General features: G+C 44.4%; 1 protein-coding gene across 2 annotated transcripts in view; it reads right to left on the bottom strand.

Moving 5' to 3' along the window:
- The window catches only part of WASF2 (WASP family member 2), a 38,359-nt gene extending 13,400 nt beyond the window's left edge, over positions 1 to 24,959 (bottom strand). The window contains exons 1-3 of one of the 2 annotated variants that reach the window (XM_074934636.1): positions 24,831 to 24,959; positions 4,388 to 4,541; positions 222 to 356 (exon numbers count right to left, since the gene is read on the bottom strand). In XM_074934636.1, coding sequence (XP_074790737.1) covers positions 222 to 356; positions 4,388 to 4,517 — 265 coding nt within the window. In that variant the 5' untranslated portion in view covers positions 4,518 to 4,541; positions 24,831 to 24,959. Of the gene's footprint in view, positions 1 to 221; positions 357 to 4,387; positions 4,542 to 24,174; positions 24,190 to 24,830 lie in introns of those variants that run through there. The other variant, XM_074934637.1, reaches the window with a different exon arrangement.
- Positions 24,960 to 25,240: the final 281 nt, after the last annotated feature.

The raw sequence follows: 25,240 nt of genomic DNA on the forward strand, positions 1-25,240 counted from the left end.
GACCACCTCCAGCAGAAACAGACTTATTTGGAACCACTCCATATGTCACTAGCAAAGTGTTTTTCAAGACAGTAAGGGAAAGAGTTCCTGTTAGTGGAAAGGGAAACGTATGAGCCTCTAGCACACACAGCTTCAAACTCATTTCAAGGCCATGAGCTCTGCTGGTTTGATGGGGCTCTTTAGCACGCTTGGTCTGCAAGTGCTGTGCTCCGCTCCATTACCTTCTTCCTCTTTGGGATCCAGCTGAGTGACTTTGACTTGTAAGCGGTCGACCCTCTCGACTAGAGAGCTCACCCGAAAGGCAAAGGTGTTGGCCTGAGTAAACAGCTCTCCAAAAATGTCCTCTGCAAATTTACCTGGAATATTCAAAGGGCTGTATTACTCTTTGAGCTGTATTATACTTTCCACCCCCAGCCCTTAATACTTGAGTTCTCCTGATCCCCCCCGCCCCAAACCAACCTGCTGCTTCTTCCACATTAGCATCAGCAAGCTATTTACTAGCCTTTACAAGAGTGAGATTTGTTATTTTCAAATTTGGCCGTGTTGATACCACCCAAGATATTAGCACAGAGGGCGAGCTGATGCACCGTTCCAGCTAAATGACACCTTTCTAAAGGATCTTTAAACAATGAAATACAATTGAAGTATACTACTTAAATCTTGAATAAAGTAATAAACATGGGTGGACACCAGCCAAGTTGACAGCGTGCTGTATTAGTCTGCATCTGATTGGCTTGCAGTCTCTTTAGGGTTACATGATGTTGTTTATTAACAACCAAACATAGCTCTATGGCACTTCAAAAGGCTCCCAAATTATAAATCACTGCCTTGCAGTAAGGCCTCTTCAAGGGTAACTGGTACCTATTTCAGAGTTAATTGTATTCTAGAACTATATGGTATATTCAGGTCTTGACCCTAAAGCCATAGCCACATTCACAGACAAGGATACTGACCCATGAGTTCCTTCAGATAGAGCAGCACCTGAAAGACTGATGCTTTCAAGATTATCTAAATATAAATAAATACTGGAGTATTTCACTACTACTTTCACTGGAGTTTCTTAAATGTGATGAACCCTCTGTAAAACCTCAGACTGCTCAGTGAACAGCCAAGACAAATGTTGCTACTATTCATTCTTTGCACTGCAGTAGCACCTATGAGCCTCCACTCATGGATCATTGTGCCGGGCATTGTACAAACAAAAAATGATAGTCCTGCCCCGAAGAACTTGCAAGCTAAGTGGATTCAGACAGGTGGGGAGAGCAAGGAAACAATGAGACAATATTGGCCATAAGAGGCAGCAGTCTCACCATACCAGTCGCCTCTATTCCTCCACCAGAACCTGCCCTTACCCAGTCTTGGGCAGAATCCTGCCTATCTAAACATTTATGCCCAAGCCTGTCAAAAACACAAACCTGAAGTTAAGCTTCTAATAAGCCAATAGCCCCCCTTGAAGTCAGTGGGGGCTGTCAAGTGCTGGGCACTTTTGAAAAATCCTGTCAGGCAGTCAGGAGCCTAAATAAAGATGTAACCTTAGAGTCCTTTTTTTGGGAAATCTTGGCTTTTAGCACAAGTCATATGGGTAAAATGGAAATTGCATTTCCAACAGCTGATTCCAGAGGGAAGGAGGGGAAAAAACATCTAAGTTAGGCTATCATTCAAGGGCAGCTGTCACCATGACATCTACGAACATAAGTAAAGAGTCTGCACTTTGAAGCAATACCAAGCTCAAGCCCCTATCCCTGCAGTCATTTTATACAAGGGTGTTGTGTCTCTGAGTCCTAGAACCTAGCCCCGTGACTCTGTTTTCTATGCAGGTTGTGCACAGTGTGATTCTCCTCCCCCTGCCTCCCTTGGTAATATGGGGTTTGAATTCAGGGACCCTACTTTTGCCCTGCTGACCCGCCTTGTCCGCTTCCCTGTGTTAACTCGTAAGAAGATATTCATTCCCTCAGACACAGGAGTCAGACAGATCTCATTGTAACAAGCTTTCATGAAGCATCTTCTCTGTTCTACCTCACCATAAGAGCAACTCACACATTTTACAAAGGATGCTACAATGAAAGGAGAGGGAAGGTTCATCTATAATGAAATTTGACAGACCTCACAGCAATAACCTCATACAACAAAGTTGTTACGTGTTTCCATTTTAATGAGATCTGGAACCCAATTCTGAATTTCACAAGGAAAAGACTACAGATGTTGGGAAAACCTGAACAGTTGTTTTGCAGTGCTGAGCAGTACGCTTTAAATATACAAAGATGAGATACAAACATGGTTATGCACACTGGTGTATGTGCTTGGGTGTATATTTATTCCTCTAATGGCATAACTGTGTCAGCACATGGTTACTGTACTGGATCCAGTATATGCTTTTGTATTTCATGCACATTTTTTGGATGGGGGCAGAGATTAGTTTTCAGGGATTTAGCTGCTTGATTGATTTTACTTCAAGAGAAAAAATTACAATCAAAATTATCTTTATCATGCACTTGCAGGAAGACAGACTGAATGATTTAATAGGTCTTTCCCATTTCTAGCTTCTATGATTCCACAGAATTAACAGAAATGCACAGACTGCCTCTCCAAAGTGCTGCTGGCTGTCATAGTAACAAAGGGCAAACTCACTGGAATACGAATGTGGCACAAGTTTTATGTTTGTGTCTTTGTAAAGAGGTTGTGGTGTACTCGGCATGGCTGCTTATTCACTTGACAGGTCTGCCGTCACTTACTGAACTCTCTTCAGATTACTACAGTATTCAGCACATGAAGAAATATTCCCATTTTCAAAATAATGTACAGACAACTGGGAGAGGAGCTTGGTCATTTGGGTCTCAACATTCTAAATAATTAGCCCAAAGACCAGAGCACTTACAATTCTGTCTTCAACCCTGGGGATGCATACAGGAGAAGATGCTCAATTTTATTTCCCTCCCTCCGCATTACCCTCAAATGCACAGTGATGCGCATGAGTGTCAATACGAACAGTCTGTCTCACAGGAGCTTCCCCAACAGCACTCCTGGTTGTGTCTGTGATTGGTCCTCCCCACACCCCAGAGCGAGGCTCCCTTGGTACCCTCCTGATAAAGGAACCAGGCTGCGATCTGGCTTCCAGCACTTCACTCTCTGTTCTGAGGGATAAGCAGAGGTGCTTTGAATATTGTGAAATGCACAAACAAGGTCTAAGCCTGAGGGATATCGCTGGTGCTCTGTCACACGAACCCACAGCATGCCTTTTGGATCTGGATCAGCTTACTCTCTCTATTTGGGATTTAAAGAGCTTTACCATCCTCCCCCTTCTCATTTCATGCGCACAGGATGGATTTTAAGAGAACCCTAATGCTCCGTGACCATCTCAGGAATCACATCTTAACTGTGGAACCGTGAGGGGCAATTGACAATGGATGGGTAGACTGGTCTTATCCATTACTGCACATTGATATTTTTAGCAACAGACTTAATGCAAGGCCTGTTGGTATCAGATGAGAACCTGGAGGCAGCACAGGGGTTTTAGTGATAGCAATGTGCTTTCGCTACTGGAGAAACAGGAAGATTTTTGCCTGGAATCCTCTCACCCATGTTCACATTGCACGAGAGAAAAGGTCTATCTTGTGAAGGAAACAGAGATACTTACAGGTCCTAGAGTGAATTTAAACAATGTACGAATCTGTTTATCAAAGCATTTGCAGGTCTCATTTCAAGGCCAATGAAACAAATATTGAGCAAAAGGGGGCTAATCTGAATCCAGAACATTTTAATGGAGAAAAAAGAAGTTGGGTACAGGCACAGTGATTCTTACTGTTTATTTTTGTTATAAAGCTTGGGCCTATGTTTTCACTTTGCCCCTCATAAGGCTGCCACCACCTCACTGGTAACCATTTGTGCTGCTGTACCAACATGCGGCCCACAAACTCCAATATCCCAGAGGCAGTTCTTAGTCTGAATTGGGGACTTTCAGGCTTGCAACACCATAAATGTAGCACGGGCAAACAGGCCAGAATCTGTGTGCGCGTTTTGATTACCTTTCATTAAAAATGATCAACTGCAGATTAAACACAGTTGAGCTACAATTAATAGCGCATGCAATTACAGGCGCTTTCTCCGACAAGGCACTGGCCACTCCGAGAGCCTCCCATTTTACAGCCCTCAATTATGCTCCATCCTTCCATCTACAATTTTGCTGCAGCTCTTCCACTCCCCTCCTCTCCAATTTTCTTTTTGTTGAGGAGGAGGTGGGAGAAGGACAGGAAATTAGCATCAGAGATGTCTTTGGGAAAACATTTTAGCATTACCCAGGGAAGGCAGATGGGGGAGAAATAGGAATACAAGAACAGAAAGGGAGCTAATGACTCCTGAGGGCAGCATGCGGGCTTGCAGTGGTACTCACTCAGGCTGCCCAGCTGTCGAATGACATTTGCCAGGGTGATGTTGGTCATGCATTCCAGCTCACTTCTAACGCTAGGCAACGTCTGACGGCACAGGTGCCTTGGCTCAATGTTCCTCGTTACTAACGGCATGGTGGACCCGCTTCAGGCAGTGTTCTAAAAGATGAAAAACAACCCAAAAAAGAAACAGGAAAGGATTACTCACCCACACATTCCAGGCACACCAGAGCCACGATGTTCATTTTCCTGCTCTGAAACAGCTCTATGTATCAGGCATCTTCTTCCCTCCCCACCCTTATGAAACTGGTTCTTTGAAAATAAAGATCCTGCTGTTCTACAGCTTGGAGTGGAGAAGCAGAGACCTGTTGGCTCAAGGGTACAGGCAGCAAAGGAAAACTACCCATCTTAGCTGAGCAAGGGACTGTTTACATTACTGCTGCCGCACCACCCTTCCCACTGAAGCATCTGCACCGAACAGTCGCATTCCTTCACCAAATATTGCAGAACATCTAACGACAGCTACTGTGAACCTTTCCATAGGAACATTTTAATATGTCCATTTTCGAACCAAGAATGTTAACAGAAGTTAGCACTTCTGTTACGCCAGACACACTGACATGTACATTCCCTCCCTCCTCACCAACAGCACAGACAGAGAGGGCTCACATGAGATAACAGGAAGTGCTTGCAGCTGACCAGGAAACATTCTGGTGACTGTTTCTTATCCTTCAGGCTGTGCCCCTCCCTTGTAGGAAATTCCCATGTGGCCTAGTTTCTACAGACCCATTGTTTTAGAGTTAGTGGTTTATCACATTGGTAGCTTTATAAGGATATGTGGGAGGAAGGGGGTATAGCCCAATGCTGAAAGACATCAACATTGATTTCACTACACACAGCGAGATGAAACTTCCAACCCCAACTTCCAGTTCTTCTAAAATTTACGGAACACAAAAGCTTCTGAAAGTTATCCTTCAGAAAATGGTTGCGTGTGTGTCTGTTGCCTGCCCAGTACTTTGTAACAGCAAAATCTCCACTGCTAACATGCCTAACTGTTAAAGCAATAGATTAATTCTCTTATACCTCCTGCCCACAAAAAGAAAATAGAACTTCAGCTCCTGAGTAATGGAGCACAGCACAAACAGTTAGATACACCTCCAAAATCTCTAACACGAAAGCAAATATATCCCAACTTCTTGATTAATTTAGGAAGGAAAACAGTCTCTCTTGTAGGTCAGATGAGAAACAATGCTACAGAAACAGACGCCTCCCCTTGTGATAGACATGCTGATCTGCTCAGGATGGGTGTAAAAATAAAACAGGAAGCTAACAGCCTGGGGAACGTGGCTTCCTGTCACCAACAGCAACAAACCAAGAACCAAAATAATTTAAAATCAGCTGTTTGCTCTTGACTTTGAGCCACCCTTTGATAGTCTGTGGCAGCTGGCAGCTTATCTTTGAGGTCCAGGAGTCCCTCCTGGATGCTTTTCTACTAGGATGTTAAGATGAAGGAGTGGGTATTATCTCACCAATTACCTCACAAACCAGATTTTGAATTTCCAAATTTGACCCGTTAATGCAGAGGAGTTCAAGGTCTGGAGCACTGCAGGGTATGCCAGGTATAAGGATGCTTTGTTACAGTACCACCAAACTCCATTATAAACCAGTCATTTAGTTCACTTGTCACTGTGAAACAGAAGGTTTCAAAAGACCAAAAAACCTAATTAAAGTGATGTTGATGAGCCAAACCTAAAACCAAGAAAAGCAGGAAAATCTAACAGGGCTGAAATCCCTCCTTCTTAGACCTCACTGTGCCTGGGTAGTGTAAAAGCCATCAGATAGTTAAGTACAGAGTGAGCTAAGGAAGGACTTCCACCATTAACTCTAAATTCCCTGCATTTTGTGGACTAAAGCCAGACCCTTCTAAATTCTTCTGTCACGTTAGGTTTTTGTGCTTTAGCTAAGCCAGCGTTTCCATGCTTCCCCTGGCAGCACCCCATAACAACAGCCACACCCGCAGCTCTCATATATATGGGGCTGTAAGCTTAGGTAGTACCTATCTTGCTCAGGCTTCTCCTGTTTCTCTTTCTCTAGCACTGATTCATATGAGCACATGTAGCTTGGCTCCACAGAGCTATCTGTGGGCATCCCACCGACCTAGAGCAGGGAGTAACCTTCTGGGGAGAGGGGAAGCCATCAGAGGACAGAGAGCAAGAAAAAATTAAAAACACAGGAAAGATACTGAGAAAGAGACCAAAGAGGACAGGAAAAAAAAAAAGACACCCCCCCCCCCCCCCAAGATATTGCAGCAACTGTGGCAAGGTTATGACTAGGGCCCTACCAAATTCTTGGCCATTAAATGCATCACGGACCATGAAATCTGGTCTTGTGTGTGCTTTTACCCTATGCTATACAGATTTCATGTGGGAGACCAGTGTTTCTCAAATTGGGGGTCCTGACCCACAAGGGGATTGCAGGGGAGATGTAAGGTTATTTTAGGTGAGTCGCGGTATTGCCGATCACCAGCTGCTCAGCTCTGAAGGCAGTGTAGAAGTACGGGTGGCATCTGTTGGCCAGGCGCCCGGCTCTCAAGGATGCACCCCGCCAGCAGCCGGGCAGAAGTAAGGTGGCAATACCATACCATGCCACCCTTACTTCTGCACTGCTGCCTTCAGAGCTGGGCAGCCGGAGAGTGGCAGCTGCTGACTGAGGGCCCAGCTCTGCAGGCAGCAGTGCAGAAGGGTGGCAATCCGTACTATACCAGGCCATCCTTACTTCTGCGCTGCTGCTGGTGGCAGCTTTACCTTCAGAGCCGGGCTCCCGGCCAGCAGCCATCACTCTCCAGCTGCCCAGCTCTGAAGGCAGTGCCGGCGCCAGCGGCAGCGCAGAAGCAAGGGTAGCAGAACCGCAACCCTCCCTTCAATGGCCTTGCAACCCCCACACAACTTCTTTTTTGGGTCAGGACCCCAACAATTACAACACCTTGAAATTTCAGATTTAAATAGCCGAAACCATCAAATTTATTATTTTAAAAATCCTATGACTGTGAAATTGACCAAATTCACAGTCCATTTTGGTAGGACCCTAGTTATGACACAGGAGGGACATGGGGACCACCCTACTGCCAATCTAATGTGTGGGGGGGGGAGGAGGAGGGGGAGAAGGGCACACTCCTCTTAGGAGCCACTAGCTTAAAACTATGTTGGCTACGCCCCCCAGGAAATAAGGACTTGTCTAGACTGTGATGTATACACTGCTTTGTTTGAAACTAAGGCAAACAGCAAAAGTCTGGCAAAAGTCACTGTTTACACTGGTGCAGACTATCTATGCTGGGGGGCTGGGAAAAGGGAGAGGATGCAGCATTACTACAAGGCTTCTGTCACTGGACCCTGCTCAGAGGCTCCGGGTGTCATGGCACAGGGGATGTTGCAGAGAGCCACCCAACTGCCCTTGCAGTAGCTAGAAGGTTCTTGGGAGGGGGGCAGTTAAAGAAGAATTCTCCTTTTCCCTTTCAGCAGGGACAGAGGATTCAGGGCTTCAGCTTTATCAGACAGTTACTAAGCTGGAGACAAGGCAGACATGATACCTGGGGCCTCTGAGCAGAGCCCAGTGACAGAAGCCTTTAGTAATGGCTGAGCCCTCTCCCTTTTCCCAACAGCTGTTGGGGTGGGGTAGCTTCTCCACACGACACTGCATTTGGACATCGAGGCCCCCCTCATCTTGTAATATCAGTCTCTGGTTAGGAGGTTTATCCCTCCACTTATTATATATCTTGAACATTAGACATTAGAGCAGTTCAGACAACGCAATTGTGAACAGCAGCGCGCACCAAAGTGATGCTCTGTAACATCCCCATGTGGACACCGTGGGAGCAAACTAAAAGGTTCCTAGTTTGCGTTAACGTAATCCTCTAACTCCCCACAGCTCCACATAGGAGAGCTACAGCACAGCACTTTGGTGCTCACTGCTATTCGTGCCCCCGTAGTTCAAAGTGCAGAGCAGTGCAGCCATACATAGACAACACAAGGATAAATGCACCATGATCTAGGAGAAAAAAGAAACATAGTTAGTGAAGCCAAGAAGGAAAAGGTCTAGTAAAAGTAGGAGCCTGCTAGTAAGGTTCATTCTTAAAAATTCATTAAGGAGAGCTGATCCACAACATGCTACAAATAAATACAGAACACAAAGGACAGTACACAACTACTTTATTCTTTTAAGTTGTAGGAACATGACAGAACAACTGTTTTCCATTCTGGCCAGTACCACTAGTCATCAGGATAGTAGGTGTCAGGTAAACGTTTCAAGCTTTGTGTGATATATGGATTTAGATATTTCCTCTCAAATCAAATGAAATCAGTTGTGAAGCGGAGATGTGATAGAATCCTTGGAGAGCAGTCATATGGATTGGTTATTGAAAGTTTAGACTGGGCTATGTTTAAATGCGGCAGTTTTCAGTATATACAGTATTGTACAAAACTACAAGAATACTTTATGGATCTAAAGCACCCACACACTTCCTGTTGTGACATGGGGTGTGGCTAAGGGTGGCCTGTCATCTCCATAGAGAGGAAACATTTTCAAGTCAGAGATTGATACAGAATACTGGATAGGGAAAGACAACCACACAGAAGGACAGCACCACGCAGGTCAAGGAACAACAGGTCAGTGCCCCAGCTGCTACTCATTGCTGACCCAAGCAACAGCATGACCTGGCAGTTTCACACTGCTGCTTGGTTGGGAAAGCTGTAAGCAGACGCACAGAAGCTATTTCTCTGCAGACAACACTATCAATTTAAAGTTATCCTCACAACCATAATTAACAACTTTTTCAAATGAAAACTGAGATTCTTTAGAAATTGATGACTTAGTCCCTTTCACTTGCATGAGAACTTCCCACTTGACGACTATTTTTTTTCAAGCCCTGGAAGAGGACACATGACTGGGATAACTTGGAAACACGATTTCAGAATTAACAATAGAAGTCTCTCCTCCTCATCCCAAAATCTGAGGAGACTACCGGCTGAACTGCCCAATGGCCAGCCATCTCCCCTCCTGCCTCTCCCATAGCTGCAAGTTCTATCACTTCCAACCAAACATTGCCAGGATTTGTCATTTTCTCACTCCTTGTTGACATCTCTATTTATGCTTTTCTGAGTGCTCATCTCTTCGTCTACAATTCCATCACCCCAAGTTCTTCCTACAAAAATCTGCTGAATGCTGCAGCAGACTCTCTCCTTCCAGGAAGCTCATACCACCACTCCTAGATTCCTAGCAGTCTTCCACCCAGCAGCACCCTCCCAATTTCAAAACTCACTACGCACTTGCTCCATACTATCTCTCATGCTACCTCCCCCTGCTTTCGTACTCCACACCCTCTGGTCTTAACTGCCTCCTGTTTCTCCACAGCTGGAAAGGTGCCTCCCTGCTGCTCATGGAGACCAGCCTATCTAGAACTTTAAACCCTAAGCAACCAGGACTTCTTCTTGAATCTGTTTCTCTCTTTAGCACAAAATTATTCAACCCAAAACTTGCATCGAGGATACTACAAAAAGATAAGGTAAATTAACTAATTAATAGGACAGAAGACTGTAAATGGAGAAATGCAACTCCTAATGCTGGTATCTGCTTATCCACCACATGGAACAGAAAGCTTAACTTACAGTGAACTACTACTAAGGCTTCTGGTCAGCTGGATATTACAAGTATATTGGATTAGTTGACTATGGGTACTCAAATCCTGCAAACTGGGCTCTGCCACAGTGGATCCTACAGGAATCACAGAGTTCTGGACTGAATTCAAGCAGAATTGGTTTATCTGAAACAGTTCTTGCCAGTCTACGAGCCCTTTGGACAGAACTGCACCCATATTCAGCATTCTGAAAAACATGGCTGGAACAGCAAACCCCACGAGACAGAACAATTGCCATGAATAATTAGGGAGATAGTCTTCATCAAGTATTAAAAAGCAACACAGTGACATCCCAGGATTAACCATCTGCTTTCCTATATGAATTCTGTCAATGAGAAGAAATCACTGAAATCAAGACCAAAAGCTTCCCTACTGTGGACTTGGGGTGGGGAAGACCACCACCACAGCTGACAACCAATTATTTGTTTTCTTTTCTTGTAAAGGGCTCAGACACCATGGTCATCATGATGGTGAGGAGAAAGAAGAGAGTCTAAAAACAAAGGTCACATACTTCACAAACTTTGCTTACAAGATTTTGGGAGCTATTTTCTCACTGATATTTGAATGACTAGCATTGCATTAAAGGGAGTTGCCAATATAATTCCCCACCATTAGTGCAAGAAGGGACTTCTTATATTAGAAACAATCTGAGAGAAAATTTTAGCACCAGAAGTAATATCTGCCACAATGCCTGGTGCAACACAGCACCTGAGGTGGACACAGCGCATTTTCAAGTGTGTTTAGGTCACTGATAACCCTTCCCCAGCAATCAAATTAAAGTTTCTGCAGCACTGATTGCTACAAATAATCCTCCCAAACACAAAGAGCATAGCAAAGAGGAACTGGCCTCCAGCTAAGCTCCTCAGAGAGCAACCTTTGGGAGTATTAGACACACCAGCAGGTTTGTGAATGAGAGGGGAAAGAGATAATCAGATATGAAATTCCCATCAGTATGAAATGGGACTTAGTGGCCTGCCAATGCAGACTGACCATTTACTCTAGTGTCTATGACAACTCTACTTTAAATTTCAAGCTTCTCTCAGCAGTAACTGCTCCCCCATCAAGCTGTAATGGCCAGAGAGACTGGCTTTTGCATAATCTCAAAAGGGCGGGGGGGGGGGGCCAGGGGAAGAGGACAAAGCAGCCAGACACACAGGGAGAACGGGGAAAAAACAGAAAAAGGTCAACAGAAGGTTCTGCTGAGAACTCACGGCAATATCCAAGTGCACAATGTGGCCACAGAGAAATGGGATGCAATAATCAGAGATGCTGCTGTTACACGCTACCCTAAGAGAGGAGACCTACCTAGCAATCAGTACTGCTTCTGAGCAATGGGGAGTGAAATTATAGAGCAAACTGCCATGTGATGCCACAGACTATTCCACTCCGCCAGCTGTAACAAGTATTCAGTCCCAAAAACATGTCAGATGCTCATCTGTCATTAGCTTCCAAGCCTGCCAGCAGCTGAACAAGAGTCAGCAGTGGAAGGCAGCTCCGGACTGCTTTCTTTCACAGGGGTCTATTCTCCCCACAAGTCAGAGGATTTGTGAAGGTAAAACCAACATGCATAGGAGAAAACATTCCCCAACATCTCTTACAGCTCATTAGGTCCTGAAAGGTCAGTCCAGTCCAACCCTTTGCCTGCCATCACACAAAAAACTTCCCTGAAGCTAGATCCACACTCATTTGAAGGTTTGCCCAATCAGGTAACTACCCTGTAGCTTACCATCAGTAAACACAGGGGGCCCACCTCAAATCACCAAATCCAGATGTTGATAAGAGGGATCCTGTGGCACTATGAAAGAGAGGCAGAGCTGAAGGAGCTGCCAGCCCTGCAAACCCACCATGGAATCTGAAAGCCAAGCTGTTCTTTTTTCTGGCATGCATCACCACACCACCACTCATTGCTTTCAAGGGGATTGCACAGGTGTAAGTCAGAATTTGGGTCTTCATTTGGGACTTAGTTATCAGTTCTGATTGATGATGAGCAAGCCAGAAAAGAATCCAGCTCACTCTCCCATAGCTGGGTTGGCACTACATGGTTAATAGGAATTGAACTCAGGTTTCAGAGTAACAGCCGTGTTAGTCTGTATTCACAAAAAGAAAAGGAGTACTTGTGGCACCTTAGAGACTAACCAATTTATTTGAGCATAAGCTTTCGTGAGCTACAGCTCACTTCATCGGATGCATACTGTGGAAACTGCAGAAGAATTGAACTGTGCGTCACTAAAGCAAGCCGATATGACCCAATACAAACAGAAAAATCTGTTGAATGAAAAGCTGGCCTTTCTACACAGCCACTTTTTAGAGAAGAACTCTGCTTTCATTCATTTAACTGAAAAACAAGTTTTAAACAAAAATGGTCATCTGTATGAGACTTTATTCATCCTTGACTAAGCATACACACAGAACTCAGACATTTAAATAAAATTTTAGAATAGTAGTGACAAAAGAAAGTCAATATAAAACAATTAAAACAATTGTCACAAATGTGTAAGTCTCAGAATACAGAACTACTGACACTAATTATCTGCAGAAAATAAAGCTCAACAGCAGAAAGTTTCAGCTCTTGGCATGCAGGGGTACACCAAAAAAAGAGATCAGCTACTTAAGTACTGGAAGCTCTTTGCTGTTGCAGCTGCAGGGGAAATAGGTGGATTAGAAGTAGTGAAACATTCACTTGAGCTCTTGACTTTTTTTTTTTTTTTTTTTTTTAAAAGGTTGACTAATTTTGGCAAGGACCCACGGTTACTAGTGACTCTGCTGCATAGAGCTGCTAGCTTCAAATATGCAGGTAAAATTTAGATTATTCAGATAATCCAGAAGTATCATCTTGGATTCTCAGATATTACAATTACACATGGGAAAAGGATGGATCAGGGGACTGGTAACAAGATACAATCTTTATCTTTAGGTCTTTGATTCCCATTTGGCCCAGATCTGGATCTTATATCATTAGCATCTGAAAGCTATTAAATGAGTATGTCTCAACCCTTTCCCAGTAGATGAGAGTCCACAGCACAATCACCACTTCATTCAGCATCCTTGGCAATCTCAGGAGACAGACCAATGACTGGTCTGGGCCAGGGAGACAATTACTCTTTGAGCCCAAGAGCAGGTCTCTCCAGATCGGGATTGAGATGCATTACTTGGGCATGAGGGCAGCGTGGAGGAAGCTTGCTCTGTCATTTTCCATGAAGAACCAGAGTTATGGATAAAATGTAAGATGTCTCCGGGGCTCTTAATCTAGCACTTTCTAACATCACTAAATTGACCTAAAATACATGTTTTCCAGTCAACACATTTTCAATTGGCTTTCTGAATAACTATTGCATTCCTAGCTGTGTCATATATTACCCAAAAAATGCATCCAAGTCTCACAGCATTGCTACACGAATGCCTCCGCAAAGCGACAAGCCAATTTCTGCAAATGGTGCGCGTCTGCTGAGGCAGGCACCACTCACTACCTCATTCCAAAATTGAGTCAGTGCTAATAGGAATAGCAGGTTTTCTTCCCCTCCTGCATGCTACCCTCCGCTAGCCACCAGAGGGGGCGTGTGTTTGTTACCATAATAAAACATTCACTGGGCCCTTACGAAGCCTCAAATCTCACATTGGTATATTTTCATCACACAGCAGAACATTGTAACTGGTGTAAGCAGTTTTTGAAATGACTGAAGTCGAAGCACGTTTTGAGCCTCTTTTTCTGCGAACTGTTACACCTCATTTACAACTGAGCCCAGGTAAACCTTCCCACCCGTCCTTAAACATACATTACTCTTTCTAGCAGGGTTCCTAAACTATATTTTATTAGTGAAACAAAGAAGCAGCTCTAACCCTTTTCTGAACAGCTCAGCTGCTCTTTCAGTTTCAACTCATGCCTAGATAACTATATCACAGCAGAGTGCCTCCACCCTTCCGCCACACTTGGGGAATACTAGAAAGATAAGTCTTTTCTTAATTATTAAATGTAAATAGCTCATTAAATATAATCCAATTACTTTAATTGTAAGAAAAGAAAGTAATTACAATATGTACGGGTATTCTTGCCTGAAATGATTTAATATCTTAATCTCTCCAGCATTATTATTTTAAGTTAACCTTTGACATTAGAAAATTTGAGGGAGCTGATGTCTTAAATGTTATTTTATGAATATCTGTGGGGATTTCAGTCATAAGCGATTTTAGAGGAAAGAGATAATGATTTCTCCACAGAGTCAAAATAAGATGTAGATCCCTTGCAATTACAAAAGTAACAGGATATGGCGTTTGAGGCAACAAAACATGTTTTACTGCCTCAGAGAAGTCAAAAGTCAGAGATGGAAAAGAACTGCAAAGGGAGCCATTCAAAAACCAGCATTTCACTACTCTGCAGTAGGGCCCCCATCCTGCAAACATGCACGTGCTTATGTTTACTACTGCAAGTCGTCCCACTGAATCTTTCTCCAGGCTAACAGTACATACAGGGTAGGGGGCTCCAACTGGATGAGTTTACAACTTGAACCAGGCCAGTAAATAACAGGGATATTTTTAAGGTCAGGCTTGACAAAGCCCTGGCTGGGATGATTTAGTCGGGGATCGGTCCTGCTTTGAGCAGGGGGTTGGACTAGATGACCTCCTGAGGTCCCTTCCAACCCTGATATTCTATGAGGGGTTCCATCACCTCCCTTGGGAGACTATTCTCCAAGTGAAAATCTCCCCCCAGAAGGGAGTTCTAGCTTAGGTTTTGTGCCAGCACCCAGCCCACTCTGTCCTTTGTTTATTCTCATTCCTACTCATTGCACCATGCCAGGCCATTCTTCCCCAACCTTGGTGTTCGCACTTTTCGGATGCTCAATCCTTAATACCTGGTCAAGCTTTGTTTTGTTCTTTCTTCATCTACAGGAGGGCTAAGTAGTTATCAACCTCACTGATTTATATATTAGAACAGTATCTTCAGAATGAGGGAGAAGTGGAGTTAGTCACCCCATACTCACCCCACCGTGACAGCTAGTTTAAAATAATGAAATGCACTGTACAAGAGCTCCTTAAGATCAAAAGCTTGTCTCTCTCACCAACGGAAGTTGGTCCAATAAAAGATATTACCTCCCCCACTTTGCCTCTCATATACACTGGGCACATTTAGATTAGATCACAATTATAAGGAGACTTTTCTATTCAGAAACCCAAAGAGATTTAGAAAGCAATAAATTAGTAATAGGTTTGGCAGAATTCAATTTTTATTTTTTTTTTTGTAATTTTGACAAATACCTATGTTTATTTTTAAGCATTTTTAAATGTATCCATTTACATTTTTACAGTTGCAGGAAACTGGGGGTTAGACAGTTATTTAACGACAGTGGATACTGGAATTTAAAAGTTTTACAACTGTAACAAATTGTTTACATCACATGTCAAGTAAATATCCTTAAATCAGCCTCTAATAAGTTGTCAAGCAGCATTTTTCTTACTTTGCCTATCTGTAAATTTTGATGATCATCCATGGAAACATTTCTTCATGGGTTTGCATGTGGTGTATGGTGAAACTGATATTTACTGACATTCACCAGTAAAAATCTAATCTTCCCAAGCCTAGTGACAGTGCAGCAACCATTATGTGCTCCGTAATCTCACTCTCAAGCCTGGACATCAGAACTGTTTTTTGTGAAAAGCAGTGATGGGATGCTAGGCAGGATACCAGGGTAAAGGTTCCTTTACTCTTTTTGTAAAGAGCCTAATCTCTTTAGCAGCCAGAAGAGAATGCTAGAAGGAACCAGGATTTAAACCCTTCTCCACCGGACAACAACAGTGCCTTCAGACCTTGTATGATTCAGCAGCAGCCAGACTGAGGCCTACATAAAAAAGTTCACTCAAGCCAAAATCCAAGACAAAGTAGTTTGTAGTTTTCACATGATTTTGCAAGTCTGGTTGAGTAGTCTCTAACTCAACCTCACCAACTACAAACTGCCTTGGCTTCCCTTGAGTTAAGAGCACACCTTTTTCTGTAGTGAAGGCAAGGCCTGAGGTAGGAGAGAGAGCAGTCCCCTGGTTAAACTGCTCACAGGGTATTCTCAACGAAGAGACCTTGATTCTGAAATTCACTGTCTCCCTTGGTCTTCCAGAGACCAGATTTAATGGACTTTAGAGCATGCTAGCAAGACCCCAATTGTTTTAACCAGGCTTTCTTGGTTTGGGAAGATAGGCAAGTGTTGATTAGGATTCAGTGGCAGATGACTGTGGAATCATCTGCAAGCAATGGGGCAATTTTGTTTTGTTTTGTTTTAACTGTAATTTAATTTTTGCATGTGCTGAAACTGTCAATTCAGACACTTAAGATATTTAAATAAAGTGCAGCCCTCTGCCCTGAGTTCTGCACCATTAAAAAAACAGTTCGGACTCTCAAGGCGTAAAGTGTTTGAAACCATGATTTCACAGAACTGATATTTTCACGAGGAATAGAGAATAGACTGTATTAAGGTTGTTATTGATCCAAGTCTTTAGGTACAAGATGCTCACCACATGTTCCAGCATCTAAAGCTGCTTTATGAAAACCTCTCGTGTAAAGCCAGACCCTAGAAGCGACGTCCTTGACACAAGTCTGAATTCTCAATAGAGACCAAAATACAACTTTGTACAAATTGGTTGATTATGTGTTTTATCATTTAGCCTCTAAAGGGGAAGTGGTCAGTTATTTTATGATGTCCAAGACAGAAGATAAAGCTGTATTTATAGTTACAGTGTCTTCCTCCAGCAGAGGCTCAGACCAGACGCTGCTGGTATTGAAAGGACAGGATTTGGGGGGCGGGGGTGTATTTCTCTCTTCTATTTGCAGCTGTAAGACCAAAGGCATAAGAATGTGGATTTTCACTTACTGTGCACAAAAGCAGGGTGTATGCAAAAGGGACTCTCACTTCTGCTCTGGCAGTGCCAGCAACTCACAACACTATTTGCTAGTCTTGGGGCAGTCATGAAACTTTCACCCATTCATTCAACCCGGGTTGCCATTTCCCCTCCCTACCAATTAAGTCCTATTTTTTGCACTCCATGCATGAATTGCAGCTATACCATTTCATCAGACATTTGTGTCTGATGGCCTCCTCTGAATGCCACTTAAAGCCTCCCAACGAAGAGCTGGTTGAAAGCAAAGCATCACTCATTCCTCCAAGCAAAAGAAAACAACTTAGCTACACAGAGACTTGAAGCAAGACTCTAAAAAAAGAAGAAAAAAGGAAGGCACTGAAAGAGGAAACATGAGAAATGAAACATACTCTGTCCCATTCTGGTAATATAATAGGCCAACAAATGCTTAGCAAAGCTACACAGCATATGAACAATTAATGCAAACCTGCTGTGAAAAAAAGTTACATCAACTCACTGGCTGTCACAAACCAAACCATTATCCCTATTAGAAATTCTAAACAGACCAGTCATGGAGGAGCCAGGACCAGAATACTATTGTGTTTTTCCACTACACAGTATCTTAGTAGGATAGGAAGGGGGCAGGGCATACTGTTCTCCCTCCAGCACATGTCTTCTGTCTAGCTTCTGTCAGAGCATGCTCACCTAAGTCACCTTCACCAATGAAGCCTTTTCGAGCCATCACAAAAAGGCACAGCTCATCGTTCCCATAACAATCTCTCTCATCTTTCTTTACAAAAGGAAGGTAAGAACCAATAATCCAGCTCTACAGAAGGGGAAACTGGGGCACAGAACAGTTAAGTGACTTGTCTAAATCATATGGAATGTTAGTGGCTGAGCTGCACACAGAATGTTGTTCCAGGCCTATGCCCTAACCATCTGTCCTGAAATAAGGACATTTCCACCACAAGCCCCTTTTCTCCTGTACAAATTAAGGTCTTCATTTCATGAAGGAATTGTTCAAACAGATACACTGCAATCCAGCAGGGAAACAACAGGTTTTCCCACACTAAAGCAGCCCTTTTTAAGAAGAAAAGTACCTATCTATATCAAACAGCACAAAATACAAGGAAAAGAGCAACTATAGGTAAATGTTTTCCAATGTAAACCAGATAAACTAGAGCTCATTTATATTCTTACAGCAACTTTAAGAATTGATTCATTTTAGCAAGAAACACCCTTATACATGTTCCATCCCATTCTCTATTGTGTGCTATCTCAAAGAGCGATGGTGGATAACCTTCAAAATAACAGGTCACACATGATCTCAGAACAACAGTCTTGTAGGTGGCCTCAGGGCAGATCTCACACACAGAAGGGGCAGAACAATGGAGGCCTTCAATAATGAAACAATCATTTATAAGCACCTTATATCTGTTTATCTCCAAGAGCTTTACAATGCTGTGTAAGTCACTACTAATCCCGAACACAGGTTCAAGGATTTTGGGTTAAAAATAAGACTGCACAGAACAGCAGGAAGGACTGCACAGAATTCCTGAGAGGAATGGCATCGGTGACACCCCACCTTATTTGCAGAAGCAGCAATACAGGTGGAGATGGAGGGTGTAGCACAGAACCACCCAGGCCACCCAAGTCGAGAATTAACTAATCACTTGGATCTGTGATGCCATTGAATATGCTCAGGCACAGCCAATCAGAAAGCAGGGATAACAGACCAACTAGCACAAGAAAAATTGTCAAGAAGAGCAAAAAATTCTGAGAGTCAATGTCTGTTGTCTGCTCTCTCTGTCCTCCAGGACTCTCTGCACCCAACCCTAAAGCATCCTCTTCCTGTATGGGCATGCACCAGGCCTCCTCTGAAAATGGGTGAGATGCTATCGATCAGGAACGGAAGGTCCAGGTCACCTGGAGATGTCAAAGCCAAGTTAGAACTACCTTCCAGACTAGGGGGAGTCTATGTGCGGGAAGTGTGGCCTAGTGCAGAGAATACTGGACTGGGCTCAGGAGACCTGAAGTCTATTCCTGGATTTTGCATTGACATGCTGGGTGAACCTGGGAAAGTCACTCCACAGCCCTGTGCCTCAGTTTCTCCATTTGTAAAAAAGACAATGATGATAATGATCTCCTTTGTAAAGCACTTTGAGATCTACTGATGAGAAGCACTATATACAAAGACCTAGGTGTTGTTATTAGGTTCATCTTGCATATCTGCAAACACCAGTTTCTGCTACCTGCCCTAAAATTAGCAAAGACTCCAGAGTCTCTTTTAGAACCCCCCCACCCCACCCCACCCCAGCAAATTCCTCAGTTAGGACATGCACGGGGAAAGTCTGTTCTCCCATGCCTCAACCAATGGTACTATTATACCAGAAAGCTTCACTACAATTTCAAGAATTAGAGGGGGGACCTTGGGACTGTTTTTTAGCTTTATTACTACAAATGTGAGTTTTGCATTTGAGTGTGATAAACACTATGTGCAGCCTATGGACTGTGCGCCTGAACAAAACACAACCCAAGCTCATATTTCAGCTTTTCTGGGAGGAGGAAAAAGGGAAGAGTGTGCTCTTTCACTCTCCACTCCTCTTCTCCCACCCCACCCCCCACCCCCGGCAGTAAAAAAAACCAGAAAGCTCCCAGAGAAATAAAAATCTTATCTAAGTCTGAGTGAGGCCACTACCCTGTAAACATCTAAACAAAGCCCTTATGCGCCTCCCCTATATGCTATGATATGTAGGATACTCGATATAGCCACTCCCAAAAAAAAGATAAAATACAGTATGCAATTTCTTTTCTTTATCATGCAGAGTTGCAGTGAGAGGAAGTGAACTTCACCAGGGTAGTTCTGTTCTGAGCACTCATTTGATTATGAACCATCAACAGTTCCTACACAGAACTTTTACTATTCAGTTTTCACCTATCTAGGCACTTATAATGTGCATGTGTGGTGTCTAAGGCACTGATCCTGCATATATTTATTATTAGGCATGGTATTGCTCACAGTACCAAGCACTATTAAAAACAAGGGTATTGCTCAAAGTACAGTAGTAAGCACGATGCCCTAAGCACCTACTATACTGGAGAACAGTTGCATTTTGTCCATATAACTAAAGACTTAAGGCAATGAAGGGGCCAAAGACTTATAGATGTTATGTGCAAAGGACAACAATATCAGGCCTTTGGTGTGCCATGCTATTCTCCCGCCACCATTCCTCCCCCCCAACCCCCAGTCAGACTTGTTACTTGAGGGACAAGCTACAGATTTTACTTACAGTTTTTCTACTGTGTTTTGCACAGCTAGAGCATTCTTACAGGCACTACACAAGTCAAAAAATAAATGCTGATTCTTTGGCCAAAGCATATCTTTGGCCAGTTTTAGTCCTCAAGAAAATACCTTCACTTTTAGCAAAATAGACTTTGCAGAAGTCTAATATCTCTAACATACAGAGACACTAGAAAGTGTAAAAACTTTAACCTGAACCATGCAAACAAGAGACAGGAAAACACGTCTAAGATCTTTCTAGTCCATTCACTTTCTGGTCTGTGCAGGACTGTTCCTTACTGAGTGTTCCACTGTATTTTGCCCAGTCCTCAGTATCTGTGTTACGTCTAATTAAAAACACAACGGAAACCTTAGTTTGAAAGAATAAGATACTAAACTGAGTCCAAAAGGCCTATCTGAAAAGGGTACTAGAATGATTAAAGTCAAGCCTTTTATGTTGTAAATCTGCCTACTATACAAGAGGCTGTCAATCAAACCTTACCTAACTTTTGTGGCAGGACTAACCCCAATCGATTTCCCCTGTTTTTCTCCCTGGGATTTGGGTGAAGGGTCAGCAGAGCTGGACTAACCAACACAACTGGATTTAAACAGTGCAAACTTCAGAAGACTTAACCTACTCACCCACACCACACCACACATTTACCTAAGCTTTGAATGAATTCCATCTAAACCAAGCCCTGAAGAATCAGTCACATATAAAATATGCCAGAAACATGGTTTGGTATTTATACATAAGGTTTTTTAAAATATTTGTCAACAAATGAATCAGTGATCACAAGAAGTGTTCTGAACTGTAAGCTTAAAAATTCATCTATATTTGGTATGCAATACAATTCCTAGTAAAGTTGGTACAAAATTCTGCTTAATAGAATGTTATTAGTTACTAATTCCTACAATCTCCAATAGTGACAGCTCTGTATTTCTCAACAGTTCCATGTCTCTTTCCTTACTAAGGGCATGTCTACAGTACAAACTTAAATTGACTTAAGTTTGTAGTGTAAAGCCAACACACAGCCTCCGTAGTAATTAAGTTGGTTGTGCACGTCCACACCACACTCCTTGTGATGGTGGAGTGCGTCCTCACTAGCAGAGCTTGCATCAATGTAGACAGCAGTGCACTGTGGGTAGCTATCCCATAATACAACTCACCAGTCACTAGCTTGTTTTATTTTTAAATGTAGCATCCCAGATAAAGTAGCGCATTTTGTATCAGTTCTACTGTCTATAGCAGAAGTGGGAAAACTACGGCCCAGGGGCCACATCTGACCCTTCAGACATTTTAATCTGGCCCTTGAGCTCCCGGCAGGGTTCAGAGCTTGCCCCACTCAGTGCATGCTGTGACTCTGCACAGCTCCCGGAAGCAGCGGCATGTCCCCCCTCCAGCTCCTACATGTAGGGGCAGCCAGGGGGCTCCGCACGCTGCCCCCGCCCCAAGCGCCGCAGCTCCCATTGGCCAGGAACCGCGGCCAATGGGAGGTGCAGGTGCGGCGCCTGCGGACAGGGCAGTGTTGCAGAGCTGCCTGGCCGTGCCCCCACATAGGAGCTGGGGGGGGGGGCGGACATGCTGCTGCTTCTGGGAGCTGCTTGAGGTAAGTGCCATCCGAAGCCTGCACCCCATACCCCCACCCATGCCACAGCCCAAAGCCCCCTCCTGCACTCTGAACTCTTTATTTCTGGCCCCACCCCAGTGCCTGCATCGTCAGCTGGAGCCCTCAACCCCCTCCCACCCCCCAACCCCCAATTTTGTGAGCATTCATGGCCCTCCATACAATTTCCAAACCAAGATGTGGCCCTCGGGCCAAAAGGTTTGCCCACCTCTGGCCTATAGCCTACCTTACTCCAGCTGTCTTCAATTTTTATTCTCTCATCTCTTTCCATTATTATGGGTTGTATTGTACACACTTCTGTAAATCAGGGCTTGAAAAGTTCACCAGAAATCTACTAGGCAAAACCAGAATGAAAGGCTGGTGGAGGTCCACCAGCCTGGTAAATGGACAACACAGCTTTCCCAAACAGCAGCTGAGTTGTCGGTTTCACTGCTACTCACAGGGTTCTAAAGAAAAATAGTGAAACCAACCACGGTCTTGTTAATTTTACTCTGCAACTGCTTGGAAAGAGTCTGGCTATCAGCAGAAGTACTAGAACCATCTGTTTGCAAACTCAGGAAGTGGACAGTAAAAACATTAACCTTCCAAGGATGAACTGAATGTCATCTTCTGGGAACTCTCACCCATTCAGTGTGACACTCTGTCCCCATCGAGCGTTGGCTGGGCTACATATTGAGGCTGATGATCCTGCTACAGCTTTGGCTTAGAGGGTCTTTTAGCCCAAGTAGTAGGGGCTCATGTTTTAAGATCCAGAGGTCAATCACTGCGACCCACCTAGGGGAGTGGCATTACAAGTGATGATTTGCATGGAGGATTTGAACTGGGTGGACTTCTTGTGAAGCTTGGGAGGAGCTTCCCCAAACCAGGGTTTTCTTTTTTTTTTTTTTAAGTTAAAAATATAAAAGCATCAATTCTGCAGCTCTGTCTGGCCTACCTTCACCAGCTAGATACAGCTTTGAACTTACTCATGAGTCAGTGAATGGATTTTCAAAGTCATGCTATTATTGTCTGTTTTTAAAATTTGTAAATATTATGTAAGTCTGTAAAAGATTTTAGCAATACATTTTTACAAGAGGCCTGATATAAAGTTTAACCAAAATATAAGACAAAAACCCACACAAGAGTCAAAATAAAAGAAATGGATACAGAAATTCTACTGAACAGTAAGTCACAACAATGGACATTTTCATTCCAGTGGCTTCTAATAGCAACCAGCTCTGCAGCCATGTAGAACTGGTGCAAGAAAGTCATGGCTATTTTCCTTCCTCATTTGACAATCAGTTTGTGTAGGGGTGCACTCTGTTCCCCATAAAGCAACACAGCTTGTCTCAGTTCTACTGCAATGGGCCATCCTCATTTTCTGCTGGTCTCCCATATTTTTCCCCACTTTCAACTTTTCCTTCTCACAGGACTGCCCACTCTTCTGGGTGCTTTACAAATGAAAGGATCACCAGGGGCTTTAAAAACTATAGCCCCATCTACACTAGGAATGTTTTTAAGAGCTTCCCATCATTGACAGTACCAGTTCTGCTCCACTCATGTTTGCAGTGTTGGATGCCTTAAAGAAAACAGGCTGCCAACATTTTTAACACCACATTGATCAGACCTGCTCTTAAGAGTTATACAACATGATGTTAAGAATGCCGATTGCCCCATCTGCGCTAGGACTTCCAGTGTTGCTAACACAGAGGGGAACTGAATCAGTGTTGGCACCCATGAAAACTTTTAGAAAAATTTCCCTATTGTAGACAGGGCCTTTAGGCCAAACTGTGACTAGTAAGAGGAATTGTTGTAACTGACGCGCTCCAAAAGGTAAATGACTGTTCATATCCTGAAGCAGCAGCTTTAGTGCAGAACTACGTACTAATTCAGAACAACCTAAAGAATATCCCCAGGAACTAAACTGTGTGGATGTTACAGCTAGGTCAGTTGATCCAACTACCCCACCATATTCAGCAGCATCCTCCTAAGTCTCCTCTTGTAGAGGCCCTGAGGAATCAGAATTGAAAAAGATATTTTCCACCATGCATTGCAGCAAACCCACGGTCACACCCCAATCTGTTTCAAGCAGTACATGTATATCACACAGTACACCACTAATTGGGAGTATATTTGTACACATTCACACACCCACACATATATGTGAGATAGGGAAAGAGGGGAGAAGAATCAATTCTTCCACCACCAAAATGCAGCCACCTCTGGGGTGCGAAGGCAGCAGTCAGGCAGATAACCGTTTCATACCAATGCTCCACAATTCCACTCACAAAAAACTTGCACCAACAAAAGCAGCCAGCTGCACAAACAGGCAAACTTTTCACACAAGCAAGCGGGCACATTCACAGGTTTTGCGCGCACCTTTAAGGGGGCTCTTTGAAAACCCAGCAGCCAAGCATAGCACAAGCCTGCAAAGAAAAAAAAATAATCTTCCACCCAAGCCATAAAAACAAAACCCCAAATCCGCTCCCAGGCCTTCTATCTACTTTAAGGTGCCCTATAAAACCCAGCACCCCATTACCTAAGCACGTCCCAAGCAAGTCAGATCTACACAGCAGGGACCTTAATGGGCTTCAGGGGGTCTTCCGCTCTCTGCCCGCCTCCGGTTAGAGGGAAAGACAGCAAAGCCCCTTAAAAGCTTGGTAGCTGGGCACCCCCCATACACACCCCCGCCCCCCAGCACAGGGGCGCCCCCCACAGGGCCAGGGCAGGTACCCATGAATTTGGCAGCCGCTATTGGGGAGACTCTGTGGAAGTGTCACCCCACGGCGGGGTGGGGGGTGGCAGCCAGGCTCCCCCGCTCCCCGCGGGCAGGCCGAGCCCGCACCCCAGGCCAGGCCGGGGGAAAGGCCCTGGGGAGGCTCCGGCGGGGCAGCGGCACCCGGGCTCACTATGTGGCAGGAAGCAGGACCCGCCCCACGCGCGGGGCTCCGTATCTGGCAGGGGCCTGGCTGCTGCCCTCGGGCAAAAGGGCCAGCGTGGGAGATGGTCGCCGCTGCCGGCGCCCGCTCACTCACCCCGCTAGGCGGCCTCGCTTTCTCCGCCGGCTCCCTCCACTCACCACCACCGGGGCGGGCAGCCCCTACCACCCGTCCGCCATTCCACAACTCCCCCTCCCTGCCCGGACTGGAACTCGCCCCGCCTCCCCGGCCGCCGGTCCGCGGCCCAATTGGCTCCCCACCTCGGCCCTTCGGCAGCTGATTGGCTTCCCGGCCGCGCCCGTCAAACTTGAAACGCAACTTGCGTACGCTCCCAGCGCAGCACGAGGACCCCACCCAAGCAAGCCCCACAAAGAGAGTCAACAAGGTGGAACGTGCCATATGAGCGCTGGGGGGGGGACGACGACACACACCATTGGATTAAACTGAACAAGATTTCCTGGAGGTCAATCAAATGTTTGGAATTAATACGATACTTTAAAGATATT

This window comes from Natator depressus, chromosome 19, assembly GCF_965152275.1.
Source record: "Natator depressus isolate rNatDep1 chromosome 19, rNatDep2.hap1, whole genome shotgun sequence".
Taxonomy (NCBI): Eukaryota; Metazoa; Chordata; order Testudines; family Cheloniidae; genus Natator; species Natator depressus.